This window comes from Leucoraja erinacea, chromosome 15 (genome assembly GCF_028641065.1).
Source record: "Leucoraja erinacea ecotype New England chromosome 15, Leri_hhj_1, whole genome shotgun sequence".
NCBI classification, from domain to species: Eukaryota; Metazoa; Chordata; class Chondrichthyes; order Rajiformes; family Rajidae; genus Leucoraja; species Leucoraja erinaceus.
In genome coordinates this window covers 16,690,961-16,706,078 of record NC_073391.1, presented here as the reverse complement: position 1 = coordinate 16,706,078, position 15,118 = coordinate 16,690,961, and the positions used below count along the sequence as shown (strand labels likewise).

At 42.3% G+C, this 15,118-nt stretch overlaps 1 protein-coding gene across 1 annotated transcript in view; it reads right to left on the bottom strand.

The window, feature by feature from the left end:
• The window catches only part of cpxm2 (carboxypeptidase X (M14 family), member 2), a 162,359-nt gene extending 148,769 nt beyond the window's left edge, over positions 1–13,590 (bottom strand). Inside the window, exons 1-2 of the mRNA XM_055646765.1 lie at positions 11,971–13,590; positions 11,186–11,287 (exon numbers count right to left, since the gene is read on the bottom strand). Of these exons, the coding sequence (XP_055502740.1) occupies positions 11,186–11,287; positions 11,971–12,211 (343 nt within the window). The 5' untranslated portion in view covers positions 12,212–13,590. The remainder of the gene's footprint in view (positions 1–11,185; positions 11,288–11,970) is intronic.
• Between the last annotated feature and the right edge of the window lie 1,528 nt (positions 13,591–15,118).

Sequence of the window (15,118 nt, the reverse complement as noted above, 5' to 3'; positions counted from 1 at the left end):
CACTGCTCCTCCCCTTCAGCCAGCACTGCCCCCCCCATCCATCGTGCACAGATCCCCCCCCCCCCATTCAACCCACTGTCATTCCCGCGCTCTCCCCTCACAATTTTATCTACTCCAACCAACAGGCACTAATTCCCCTGCCTCAATACATCCAATCCGCACCGATTGCCTTCTCAAGCCTCCCCCACCACCACCACCATCTATCCATCCTGCACTTTCACACCCCCCCCGACCCTACTGTGCTGGAAACGTCTTCAGAGCGAACATCGACAATGTTTGATAACGGAATGCGATCAAATATGTTTTAATTCCCGATGTTATTATTTGTTTTAATACATAAAGATGGATTAATTAAATTGTGAACACGTGAAACATTAAAACCGCAGTGTTCGATTGTCACTGCTGCCGTTGACACGTTATTACATAATTCATTTTAATGGCGAATCAATGTTCTTAATATGGATTATCAGTACTGTAGTTATTTACTGAGCAACATTCACAACTATATGTTGGATTTATCCAGATTTTACTTCTACAGTCAGTCATATACATCACAAATTTGGTCAGGAGTTATTTCAGTTGAAATTTTAAAGTTAATTCTGAAGTGGAAATGATGGAAAAAGCATTTATCAACAATTTTTTTTTAAATTGTTGCTTACAAACTGGGTATCTTCATTGCTGTTCACAACACATACATCTAATCTGAATGTCCGGTAATGTGGCGTCTTGACACCTTTAAATATATTACCAAAAGAACATTTGCTGCATTTATGTCCTTTGGCCATCTCTTGTTAGTTGGTGTAATGTTTAACCTCTCAGATGGGTATAGTCAGTTTTAACAGCTATTATCATAAAATGCCTTTAGAAAATTCCTTGCAACCTGTATATTTTGTTGTGGATAAATTATGTGGGAAGCGAGAGTGTTTCTGTCCCAATAGCAATAACGACCCATGCTATGGCCATGTCATGATAATTTTCGGTCCTTCACGGAAAACATGCTTGCATCAATCTGCAGTGTGCATGGAGCATATATGTTATCAATGTCCAGGAATTATTGACACAGGTTGATCATACAATGAATAATCCAACCACATTTTTGTTTGGAAGTGGAAAGGTATAATAAAATTTGCATTAATTGCAATGTGTAAAAAGAGATACTGTATTATAATTTTGCTGCATGTCATTGTGGTATATATCATGTCTTGATTGGTGAATTTGTTAGTTTGTGACTTTATTTGAAGCAGAAATAATATGTGAATGTTTAATTGAGGATAATTCCGACTGGTAACTACGCACTTCGTCCGAGCACGCGTCATGCAAGCCGTCTTAAATGACCACCTAAACTGTCATTTGGCAACCTACAAAACTGCCAAGGTTGCCCGGCTGGCAACAGGGAAAAAAAGTTAAGCGAGAACCCTGGAATGATTTATTTACATAATAATAATAATAATAATAATATTTATTTATATAGCACTTTTCAACAAAACCAGTATTTGAACCAAAGTGCTTTACAGAGATTGATTAAATTAATTGAACAGATCAATGCAATAAATCCATACAAATCAAAAAAAGAGAATAAGAAAAAAGACACAGAAACAGTACACTATAGAAATCAACATGAAACGTCCCCCCACAGCAGAATTCACTGTGAGGGAAGGCACCAAAAATATCCAGTTCTCCCCCTCATAGTCCACCCGAGGTCGGGGCCTATATCTGGCCTCCTCAGCCAACCCGGTGTCTTCAGGCCCTCCTGCCGCGAAGCTGGATCATCGGCGTCGGTGAACATCCATCAGCGGCCTGGACTGAAGCGGCCGCTTCCCGACGCGAAGACTGCAACGACCAAAGTTCACAGGCCGCGCCGGCCGAACCCCCGACTCTGGCGATCTCGGATCCCAGGCTCCGCGGTGCTGTCGACGGTCACAGTGCCCCGGAGCTTACCGCAAGGCGACCCGGTAAGGCATCGCCCGCTCCTTGTAGGTGTCCCAGCATCTACACCGCCGTCGAAGCTGCAGTCCCAGCAGGAAACGCCGCTCCAGCGCTGCTCCAGTTCGTTCGTAGGCCGCACAGAGAGGACGAAGATGCGGTTCGGAGAAAAACCGCATCTCCGACCAGGTAGGACTGGGGTTAAAAATAATTTCCCCCTTCCCCTCCCCCACCCACCACATAAAAGAAGACCTCCAAGAAACACCTCATATTAACAGGACTAAAAATAAAAATAAATAAGGGTGAAAGGACGGACTGCAGGAGGAGCAGCCATACACAACGGCGCATCACCCCCGCAGTCCGCCATCTTGAAGTATATAAGAAGTATATAAGAAGCTAACCTACATAACACCAAGGGTTAGAAATGTTAAGTGCACTTCATGGGCCGAAATCCCATGTCAAATGTCACAGACTGATATACTGAGCATGTGCGAGAATGTATTCTCCAACACGTCTGAGGGTTCCTTCCACTCCCAGGTGAGAGGTGTGGATCCTTCACGTAGAGTGACAGGCATTACAACTCTCTCTCTCCTCTGAATACTCGGCCGTCTTGCACACTCAACTCGTCTCTGACGTTGTATGGTAGCTGCCTCTGGAACTTCTGCCTTGTGATCTGGCCATCCATTTTGGATTACTTTCTTAACTGTTTGAAGTGTTTCGTCTTCCCTGGTGTGGGCTTGGATGCATTTGACCTTGGCCTCTCCCATGCTCAAGGACTCAACTACGTTGACATCAGTGAATCTGGTTGGTCCTGTGGTGTCAGGGAGGTATGCTTGGGAGAGCATATCTGCTAGATGCATGTCTTTTCTCTTTACCCACTTGATCTCGATGTTGTAGTGTAGCATCCTCATCATCATCATGGAGATGTCTTGGTGCTCTATGCAGAGGCTTTTTGACCATGACTTCCAATGGCTTGTGGTCACTGTCAACAATCACTCTCTGTCCATAGGCGTACTGATGGAAGTGCTCGAGGGCAAACACTATTGCTAGTGCCTTCTTCTCAATCTGAGCATATCTCTGCTCAGTTGGTGGCAATGCTCGACTCACATAGGAAAGTAGTTGGCCCTTCTCCATAAGTATTGCACCTAGACCTGCCTTGCTTGCATCACATTGTATGGCCAGCTGTTCGTCTGGTGTGTAGTACGCCAGGATAGGTGCCGTTGTCAACAGCTCCTTGACCTTTGACATTGCCATGTCATGTTCTGATGACCATTCCCACTACTTCTTTGTGGGTCAATCTCGTCAAAGGCTCGAATGTGTCCGACAACATTGGCAGGAATCTTGCCAAGTAGTTTACACTGCCTTGTAATCTTTGGATTTCTGTTGGATTGGTAGGGTTGGGCATCTCTAGGATAGCTTGGATCTTCTTTGGATCCGGTTTCAGGCCACAATCTGTAATTATATGTCTAGAAATGTGATACACGTAGTTTTCACTACCGACTTCTTCCAGTTCAGCTTGATGCCTTTGTCTCTGCATCGCTGAAGATCTTGCAGTCTTGCATCGTGATTTCTTTCTGCATCTTCTCTGTTTTCCCTTACTCCGAATAGGATGATGTCATCTGCAACACATTCCACTCCCTTTAATCCTTCTAGGGCTTGTTGCAGCTTCTTCTGGAAGATCTCTGCATTTACTTTCAGTCCAAATGCCAACCTCTTCCAGTGATATCTCCCGAAAGGGTTGTTCATGGTTGTTAGGAAACTGCTCTCCTCATCTAGTTCGCAGTGGAGATATCCCGACTTCAGATCAAATTTTGAGAAAATCTTCGCCTTGGACAGCTCAGGGAGTACATTCTCTATGACTGGTTGTCTGTGGATCTCCCTTTTCAGGACTTTGTTGAGGGGTCTAGGATCTATGCAGAACCTCAACTCTGTGCTGTCCTTTTTCTCCGTAACGACCAGCCTGCGACACCATTCAGTGGGTTCTTCGACTTTAGTCGTGATGTCCTGCTCGACCAGCTTCATGAGACCATTCATGACCTTCTCTTTCACGGCTACACGTACCGGCTTTGCAGAACACCGTGATGGGGTCACATCCTCCATCCTAGTTACCAACTTGACCTTGCCAGGCAGTCTCCCAGGACTTTTGTCATCAAAGACATCTTTGTAGCTCTTGAGTAATGAGCCAGCCTCGCTAACAGCATTCAGGCCTTTGAAGTTCTCGTCATGAACCATGATGAGGTTCCTCTGTTGTGCAGCTTTGGCGCTCAGTAGCGGTGTGAGCCAGCCTTCCTCTACCACTATGAAGTGAACCCAGTACTTCTTGTTGTTCGTCTCGGTCCGGAGTACGACTTTCGTCCTACCTTCCGCCAGCAGGTTGGATCTGTTGCACATCTTTAAGGTGATTTTCTCTCGTCTAATGTCCTCTTTGATGGGTACAAGATGCTTGGCAATCACATTAACACTGGCACCAGTCAATCTGAAACTTGATGGCTGCTGTGCCGACCTGCATCTCAGCGAATAGGCCTGAAGAGGAATTGTTCCAGCTGCATTGATCTCAATGCACTCACAGACTCTGTGTCGGAAATGTTGGATCTTCTTCGGATCCGGTTTCAGGCCACAATCTGTAATTATATGTCTAGAAATGTGACGTTGTGTCAGATGTATCTACGACTTTGTGCAGACCCCGGTTCTGTATGCTCTCCTTCCTCTGCTTGCAGCAGCAGGCGAAGTGGTTTTGTCGTCCGCATCTGTAGCATTCCTTCCCATATACTGGGCATTCCTCCTTCCAATGCTTATGTGTCCTTGCACAGAACTTGCACTTTACTAATCCCTGATTCTTCCTCTGTGAAGGAAAATCAACCGTCTTTTCCCTTGGTTTAAATCGTTCCACCTTGTGTATTTTTGGCTCTTCGCCGATGACCTGCATTCTTGCTGCTGTTACCTCCGAGGATCTACATATGTCCACAGGCCCCTGCAGTGTCATATTCCTCTTTTGAAGCAATGTCTTCCTAGTTGACCGGTCTGCAATACCAATGATGATGCGATCTCGAATGAAGCTTTCTCTCAGGCACTCATAGAAGTTGTATGTTTTAGCAAACTCCTTCAGCTCTGCAACACAAGATTCAATGCTTTCCCCTGATTTCTGGTCTCGTTTATTGAAAACGAATCTTTCATAGGTTTCATTCGTCTCTCCTATGATGATGGTAGACATCTTGTCGATGATGACTTTCACATCTGTCTCATCTGCTACCGTCTCGAACGTCAGGGTATTGTAGATTTGCACGCACTGCGGTCCAACAGTATGCAGGAATACTGCTTTTTGATACTGTGTCTCGTTCGTCTCCAATTCTGTTATCACTGCATAATTTTCATACATTTGTTTAAACATTTTCCACTCTTCCATCCTGTTCTCTTTGAGCTTTAGATTGGGTGGTGGAGCCACGTGGAAAGATGGACTGGTCTGCGCCATTTTGAAATATCAGCACATTCCCTCGCTCTTACTAGTTTATTTTATCTTTAAGCAGACTCTCACAGCACGCCGTTTTAAACATCAACTCCCACAGTGCTGATTTACATGCAGCATCTCAGCTTTGTGTGTTCACTGACCTGTATTCACTCATGCATGCAGCCAGTCCCGTCGCTGAGTGTTGAAACATTGATTCCTGAAAGCTTTACAAAGCATTTTTTCTAATCATCATAGTGTCCATTTGATTCACAAATGTCCACTTTCACCACTGCCACCATGTTTTGATATCTGTCTGCTTATAAAATAAGTAATCTGGTACATAATATACAGAGAAAGATGGCTACACACACACTCATTTTGGAGTCTAAAACAGGAATTATTTATTTCCAAGTCAAAGGTCACTAACTGATTTACTAAGCATGTGCGAGAATGAGCACAGCTCACATGCATAATTTACAGGGATATTGTCACACAATTAGACAGGTATATGGACAGAAGGTAGACACAAAATACTGGAGTATCTCAGCGGGACAGGTAAAATCTTTGGAGAGAAGGAATGGGTGATGTTTTGGGTCGAGATTGAAGAAGGATCTCGACCGGAAACGTCACCCATTTCTTCTCTCCAGAGATGCTGCCTGTCCCACTGAGATACTCCAGCATTTTATGTCTACCTTCGATTTAAACCAGCATCTGCAGTTGTTTCCTACACAGGTACATGGATAGGACAGATTTGGAGAAATATGGGCCAAGCATGGGCAGGTGGGTCTAGTGTATCTGGGACATGTTGGCTGGTGTGGGCACGTTGGGCTGAAGGGCCTGTTTCCACACTGCATCACTCTATGACTCTATGACTCTGCCACTGTCTCAACCGAAATAGGCAAACTTATTTGAACAGAGACCAAAACACTGAAACTTGCCAGACTTGACATTTTCACCAAGTGAGCCAAGAACAGAGAAGATACAAAGATATTATGTATTATGTTCCTGGCAAATAAAATATTTGAATTAATGACCATGTGTTCAAATGGAATCGCGGACACTGAAAAAGGCAGACAAAGAATAGAGCAGGATGAAGAACAATTACCGAATGGGGTGGAGAAATGGCAAGTGGAGATTAATCCAGGCAAGTGTGAGGTGTTGCACTTTGGGAGATCAAATGTAAGGGGAAAGTATACAGTTAAAAGCAGGATCCTTAACAGCATTAATGTACACAGTGATCTCAGGTTCCAAGTCCATAGCTCCCTGAAAGTAGCAACACAAGTGGATGGAATGGGAAAGAAAACATATGGTAGGCATTTCTTCATCGATCAGGACATTGAGTATAAGAGTCAGGAAGTCATATTGCACCTTTGTAGAACTTTTGTCAGGCCACGTTTAGAGTATTGTGGTCAATTCTAGTCACCATCATTTCAAGAAAGATGTGGAGACATTGGAGAGAATGAAAAAGAGGTTTACGAGCTTGCTGCCTTCACTAGAGGGTATTAGCAATAAGGAGAAGTTGGACAAACTTGAATTGTTTTCTCTGGAGCATCAGAGGCTGAAGGGAGACCTAATATAGACAATAGGTGCAGGAGTAGGCTATTCAGCCCTTCGAGCCAGCACCGCCATTCGCTGTGATCATGGCTGATCATCCACAATCAGTACCCCGTTCCTGCCTTCTCCCCATATCCCTTCACTCCTCTATCTTTAAGAGATCTATCTAACTCTCTCTGGAAAGCCTCCAGAGAATTGGCTCCTCTGCCTTCTGAGGCAGAGAATTCCAGATTCACAACTCTCTGCATGAAAAAGTTTTTCCTTAGAAGTTTACAAATTTATGAGAGGCAGATATAGGATAGATAATAAGAACATTTTATTCAGGGTAAAAATATCCAATACCTGAGGGTATAATCATTAGGTCAGAGAGAGAGAACGTTTAACGGAGGTGTGTGGTGAAACCCTTTCACATAGAATGGTAGGTGCCTCAAACTACCACAGGTGGTAGCAGATAATTGGTTCCCTGGTTCAAAGGTTGCTCCATTTCAATAACCGCTGTGCAATAGACCTAGCCAATATGAACATTTGTTTTATTTGCCATATGAAGGAATTATTAAATCTTAAACTGATCCAAGGTAAAACCTGTCAATGCACTGAGTGTTTTCCATTTGCAGTGCGTGCAACAATATACAGTAAGTAAGCATTTTACTTACAAATAGAATCTTCCAGTGTATACTGTTGTATCAAAGATTAATTAATTGGATAGATAGTAATCCCATGAGCAATGAGAATTTGAATGATGACAACCACAGGGAACTTGGTGAGTAAAACAGTGCCCGTTTCAAATGCAGGCATATCACATAGCCCTGCAATGTTATGCTCATATCATCGATACAAGTAGGCTGTAACTAGATAATGTATAATTAAAGTAAATATTGATGCATTTAATAATTAATTATTTTAAGATTATTCTTATTATTATATTGGTCAATTTTTAGTGAGCCCTAAAAACAGTTGTGGCCTTTGCAAATTCTCAGGTAAATATATAACAATTTTGTTTTACTAGAAGCTACAAAAAATGTGGCAGAGCATACACAGCAAACTAGTTGGCAGTCTTTGGCATTGTGTATTTGGCATTTTTATGATTATACAAAGTTAAACAATGCTGTGATACTTACAGGAGGCCATGTGGAGGCAGTCAATCAACCTGTATTGCCAGCTCCACTCTGGCCAAGTACACATGCAATCAGGAAATTCTACACATGGCCATCTACAAATGAAGTCAATTCAGTGAATGGCTGATGAAATAATTGGTTCCTTGGTCCAAGATGAAGCAACTGGAAGATGCTGTGGGCCTAGGTGGACTGAGCAAAACAGTCGCCGAGTCTACATTTGGTCTCGCCGATGTACAGGAGCCCTCACCATGACACCAGATGCAGTAAATGAGGTTAGAGGAGGTACACATGAATACTTAGTGGCCAGCCTGATTAGACCTGGTCTTTTCTTGCCTCTGGCTCTTCACCCCTCCCACCCCACCTTCCATCCATGGAAGGGTCTCGACCCGAAACATCACCATTCTTTTACTCCAGAGATGCTGCCTGACCCGCTGGTTGTCATCATTTAAATTCTCCAGCACTTTGTCTATTTTTGGTATAAGCCACCATCTGCAGTTCTTTGTTTCTACAGATGCTAAAGGCCATCTTGTCAAATTTCACCTGTGAATCTACTGCATAGTTTTCATTAATTTGGACCTAACCTGGTCACATTGATGCAGATCATGCTGTACAATTGACATATCAATGGAGCATGGCAAAATAATTGAGAATCTTCCAACCTAAAGTGGACATTTGTGATTTAGGCGCAAGTTCCTCTGAGATCTGCCTGAATCTGTGAGCAGGTAAGATTGTGTGACTAGTCTATTCCTGACCATATGCCATTATGTAAGGAGCTCAGCTGCTGCATTGCCAACACACAAAATTTCCTATCACAGTGGTTGGCAAATCTGCCCTTTGTACCTGAACTAGGTTCTTATAGAACATAGAACAGTACATCACAGAAAAAGGCTCTACAATATCCATTCCAAAAATCATGCCAAGTAAAAATAAACTCCTCTGCCTGCATGTGGTCCAGATCCCTGCATATCCGTGTGATTATCTAAACGCCTCTTAAATACCACTAATGTATCTGCCTCCCCCACGCCCCTGACAGTATGTTCCAGGCCTCACCACCCTCTGTGTAAAAAACTTACCCCCCAGCATTCAGCTAAACCTCTTCTGCACCTTCTCCAAATATTCCACATACTTCTAGTAATTTTTCACACATTAATCCAAATGTGGCCCAACCGACATGACTGCAACATGACTTCCTAACTCTTGTACTCAATGGCCCGACCAATTATACTATATGCCTTACTCACTCTGCAGACCACATCCCTTTTCCTATTTATGTAGTTTGTGCTAACCTATACAACTACTTCTCCATCCACCTTGAAAATGTTCTGCAGCCACTGTGAGGCATCCTAATCCTGGCACCAACACACCATCCCGAAGTACCATTTGTGCCACAAATTCTCCCCTAACTATTGAGTGTGTTATAAGAAGGGTCTCGACCTGAAATGTCACACATTCCTTCTCTCCAGAGATGTTGCCTGGCCCACTGAGTTACTCCAGTTTTTTGTATCTATCTTTGGGTTAAACCAGCATCTGCAGTTCCTTCTTACACATATCACTATACCACTGTCTGACTTCATCTTGCCCTGCCATACAGTGCCATGGACTTGACTATCGCTGTTGCTCACCTCTGGATGGTCATCCCTTCCAACAGTATCCAAAGGGTTATACTTGTTTTTGCAGGGAATGGTCAGAGGGGATTCATGCACCATCTGCCTACTCAGGGGATCTTATAGAAACATATACAATTGTTAAGGGATTAGACAGGCTGGATGCAGGAAAAATGTTCCCTATGTTGGGGGAGTCCAGAACCAGAAGTCACAGTTTAAGAATAAGGGGTTGATCATTCAGGACTGAGATGAGGAAAAACGTTTTCACTCAGTGAATTGTGAATCTGTGGAATTTTCTGCCAATTCACTGCATGTTTTCAAGAGGGATAATCAAGGGATATGGGGAAAAAGTAGGAACGGTTACTGATTTGGGATGATCAGCCATGATCATATTGAGTAGAGGAGCTGGCTCGAAGGGCCGAATGGCCTACTCCTGCACCTAGTTTCTAAGTTTCTATGTTTCTACTCCCTTTCCTGGTGGTCCAATCAACTTGCTGCCTATACCTGAGGCGTCACCACCTTGCTGTATGTACCTCCTGTCTACGATGCTCTCCATCTCCCAGATGATCCTGAAATCATCCAGACACAGCTCTGGTTCCCTCACGTGGGCAGTCAGGAGCTGGGACTGGATACACTTCCCACAGGTGTAGCCCTCAGGGACACTGGAAGTCTCCCTGGCTTCCCACATCCTGCAGCTTTGCACAAGTAAGGTGTTCTCGTAAATCTCAATGTGAGGAACGAGTTGCTGAAAAGTAAGATATTTTTTATTTGTTTAAATGAAGTTAATTTAAATGTTCATATTTTTATATTTCTCTATTTTTTTTTTCTTTCAATGCTGTTATATGTTGTAATATTTTAACATTTTTTTAATTGTTTTTATAAATCCAAAATGAGTTTGTATTTTATGAACATCCAAATCATTCATTATGGTTTGACAATGACAGTTTTGGCAGCTGTTGAGCCTGTGGGTTTGGCCTTACCGGCTGTCAAAACCATTATGTCAGTGCAGTCAGTCACTTGTACTGGGAGAAGCCTGTGCTTCAATGGGCCATGCATCCAGAAAAGAACTAACTGCACGTCAGAGCACTTTGGAATTAAGAGCATGGTCAAGGTGAAGGCATTCAGTGATGGCAGGCAGTATAAGTCCTGCCCCACCAATTCTATTTTGGAGCATAAACATGTTTGGAACCACATTGACAACGCTTAAAACGTTTCATAACTCAATGATAAAAGTCAAATGAATAACGTCAGTGAGTTCATTTCACAGAAAATACACCCATAAACTGTTAAAGGTACAGTATCTGCATTCCACCCTGCCCAAGCAGCCAATGCTCAGTTTGCAGTGTTTCCACTGGCAATAATCTATTATTTATTAATTTTAAATTCCTCAATGCTGCCCTATACATTGCAGGAAATGCTCGCTTGAACAGAGACTGGACAAACTAATATATATTCAAAAATGCGGCTTCTGGATGTGGATAGAAACTAACTGTCTGTAAAGTAAGTCAGCTGAAAAAGCATAATATTCAAGGCTTTGTACTTACTCTCAATCTTTTTTTCAGGCACCTTATAGTTTTCTTGACTGCTATTTGGTGTTTTTCCATTGGATTTTTTCGCTTTCTCAGTATTATGATTTCTTTTCTTGACTGTAAAATAAAGACAGTGCTTGAATAACTACAGATTATAAAACATCTTATGGCCATTTTCTAAGTTATCAGAACTTTTGGAGATGGTTTAACTGTCCTTTTAATATCTTGCATTGAAATCGAGTTCAGACTGCAATGGTAAAGCAGTTTCCTACCTCAAGGATTCAAATGATCACGAAAGCCTTTATGTATGAACAATTGTGGTTAATTCATATGTAACCTAACTTGCTCCGATAACTACCTGCTTGTTTTGAGTGCAGTAAATAACAAGATGTGTTTATATACCTTGTTTTTTTTTGTTTTGCATTGTGCACTAAAAGTGACTGTTTCAGCACGGAAATCCTTGAAAACCTAAATACTCTTAATCATGTATCTATTGTCCGTTTTGTTTACAAATTCTTTACACACATATAACTCGTTCTGCACGTGGTATTAAACCCTAACTAAATTACCAAAGCTTACCTTTTTAAGTGCACACGGAATATTTCCAAGAACATCGATATAATTCGAAAATATGGACATGCTAAACATGCATATTACACCAATGCAGGTATTTATAAAATAATGCCAAGAAACTAACAGAAAATGAACGTAGAGCAATTGTTTGTAGATGCAAGGAACTGCAAATGCTGATTTACAGAAAAAAAAAGACACAAAGTGCCGGAGTGTCAGCCAATCCATACCTGGCGCCCCTGCGGACTTCTCTTTGACGTTCTTTACCCTTGCACTGGGCTCACTTTCCACGGGAGCCTCTGGGTTCCCGCGTCCCTCGGGGTGGTACAGACCCTCTCTGGAAAGGATCTCTTGCAGATAATAATCATAGTCCTCCACAGGGTTCCCACGGGCACCATCGGAGAAGACGACCAACTCCCAGAGGCACATCCCCAGAACTGCAACGCAACAGCCGCGGCTGAGAGGGAACATTGTAGCAGGGACAACTCAACTCACCACCGGCTCCACCAACACAAACCCAATCGCCAAGCTGCTGTGTATTTTCACAGACTTCCCATGTCCCGGTGATCCGCTGACCCTGGGCTCAGAGGCTCAATGTGTCTCGGCGCAGCAGACAGAGACTTGTAGGCTGGGTATTGGCAGGTGACTTCGGCAGTGGGATCTGAAGCCCGGAGCTTTCCAAAGAACTACGCGATTTCCATGAAAACAGTGTAATCAGAACCATATCTCCTTACACAGCACCAGAACTCATGATGCCTTACACGAGGTTTGGCAGCCGGCGCTACCCCTTAATCTTCTCAGACTTCTTATAAAACAATTTGCTTATTTTGGTCCATATAATATGCGTTGCTTAAAGCTGATAAAGCGTATTTTGTTTAAAGTTGAGTTCAGTCAGATCCCCGCCAACGTGGCTCTTAAAAAGTATCAAATGCAGAAACAAATGCAGAAACAAGAACGAAGAATAAAAAGTGTGGATGCAACTTTTTTTTTGTTTCCAGCGGCAGTTTTGCGCGGATTTTTTTTCCAGCAGAGGTAGCGATAGTTTCCAATTGCGATTCCAGGGGCAGTCACGCATGGACGGCGTCGAAAACGATGGCCTTAAAAGAAAACGCCAACTGTTCAGTCTGACAGAACTCGCACGAGTGTGGAGACACGTTAGCTAAAGGGTGAGTGTTCCCTGGCTTGAAGGATTCCTATCACTTAGCACCCCACCCTTGCAGTTTCTTTCGGCTACAAACAAACTTCAGATCTTGAGGACACGTTTAAACAGACCCCAGCTCGGCGCTGCACCGTGAAACACACATTGTCACACAACAAAAATCATTTGAAATAGGAAGGGTGGTCTCACCATCTCATAACTGACCTACTTTTGAATTAGTATTGGTTTATTGTTGTCGGTAAAAGTGTTTTTGTTTGCATGCTACTCATCAGGTAATCAGGTGGGAGGGGAAAGATTTAATAGAAATCTGAGGAGCAACATTCTTTACCCAGAGGGTGGCGGGTATAAGCAATGAACTGCCAGAAGAGGTGTCAGAACGAACTGGTTTACACTGACGACAGGCACAAAATGCTGGAGTAACTCAGCAGGACAGGCAGCATCTCTGGAGAGAAGGGATGGGTGACGTCACCTATTTCCTTCGCTCCATAGATGCTGCTGCACCCGCTGAGTTTCTCCAGCATTTTTGTGTACCTAGGAATGGGTGACGTTTCGGGTCGAGACCCTTCTACACGTACAAAACAAAATAGTATAGAGCAGAACATAGCATTGTAGCGCCAAACGTAGGGTTACAGTTCTCGGCAAAAGATTTAATGTCCACATTGAGGTAGGTGGGAAGATTGGGACTGCACCCTAGCATATTGGAGAAGAATTCAGAAACCTGAGAAAAGAGGGGAATAAAATTATTCCTGAATCCGATGCTATGTGCTTTCAAGCTTTTGTATCTTCTGTCCTATTTTCTGTTAACTTTTGTGCATTACAAAGTGCAAAGAATTCTCAAATTTAACAAAAGCGATGTTATTTATAAATCAGCAGTGTCGGCAAAGTTATGGTTTTATCTGTTTGCTGTTTTCATTTGAAGTGCAACATGCTGAAGGAATTAACCTTTGCCTCAAACAGTTTTAAGACATGGAATAGTACCTGCTTTAAATATCCTTTGACATATTTAACTTTGAAACAGTAATTATGGTCACATTATGGGATACTGTATGCTCAGATAATGGTTCTGTTTCCAGGGACCTATACTCATTACCCTGAGGCATCAGTTCAAATTCCTCCCCGATAGCTGGGAATTCAAATCCAGTTAATTAACTAAATCTTTACAATGTATCCAAAATGAATTAGTATGAACATGTATCTCTAGATTATGACAAATCCCCAAATCTTCTACGTGACATGTTAACTCTTTTTCTCAACTTCCCATAGATGCTGCCTGACTCTATGACTCTAGGACTCTATGACTTGTTAAGTGTTTCCAGTTTTTTCCAGTATTTTTATTTCAACTTTCCAGAATCTGCAGAATTTTTTAAAATTACAATAAGACCTCATCCAGTTCACTTAAACAATTTATTTTTCTGTATCATTTTTTGACCATTCTTTCTTTTGGGGCTAAATATGTTTCACTCTCTGAAATATTCCTGAAAGCCACTTAGTTCAGGATCAGTTAGGAATTGGCAACAAATGAAAGCGAACTAAACAATATTTCTATATTTCTGAGGTAGCCTTTATTAAGCATCCAATAATGCGATGACTATAACGTAACATGCAGCAGGAGACCTGGAGATAGGAAGAAAAGTTTTTTTTAAATCATTGTACTCTATAACAGTAAACAGAATTTTGCAGGCTAGCATTATTATCTGGGAGAATAAATGAAAGTTCATCATTTAATTTAGAAAACATTTATAACTTCAACACTCGGTCATTTGGGAGGCTGATGTTTCACCAGATAAACAGGGCTATGGTAACTTCTGCAACCAAATAAATACACATCATTCCTGGATGAATCTACTTCAGAGAGCGCTTGTTGCTTCCAAACTGAGCCGATGTGTGTGATATACAAACATGACCCTGGACCCCACTCACATTTCTCCCACCTGTTGTGTCATTTATTTGATGACTAACAGAGTAATTTTGGGAAAAACAATATTTTATTCCTATTGCTTTTGTCATGTGATTGGAGAGATAGATGCGCATGTCAATTTAGGATAGAAATGAGTCCCATCCTAAACCCATCAGTGTCTACTACCAGAGAATATTTGACAAGATGCACCAGACAATTTATTTCCATTTTTATCAGTTTAATGCACAATAAATGTCTGGAAATTGAATATCTTCATCTGCTTAAAATTTTACGGGCAGATTTAGTCTGGTACTCTGCCACG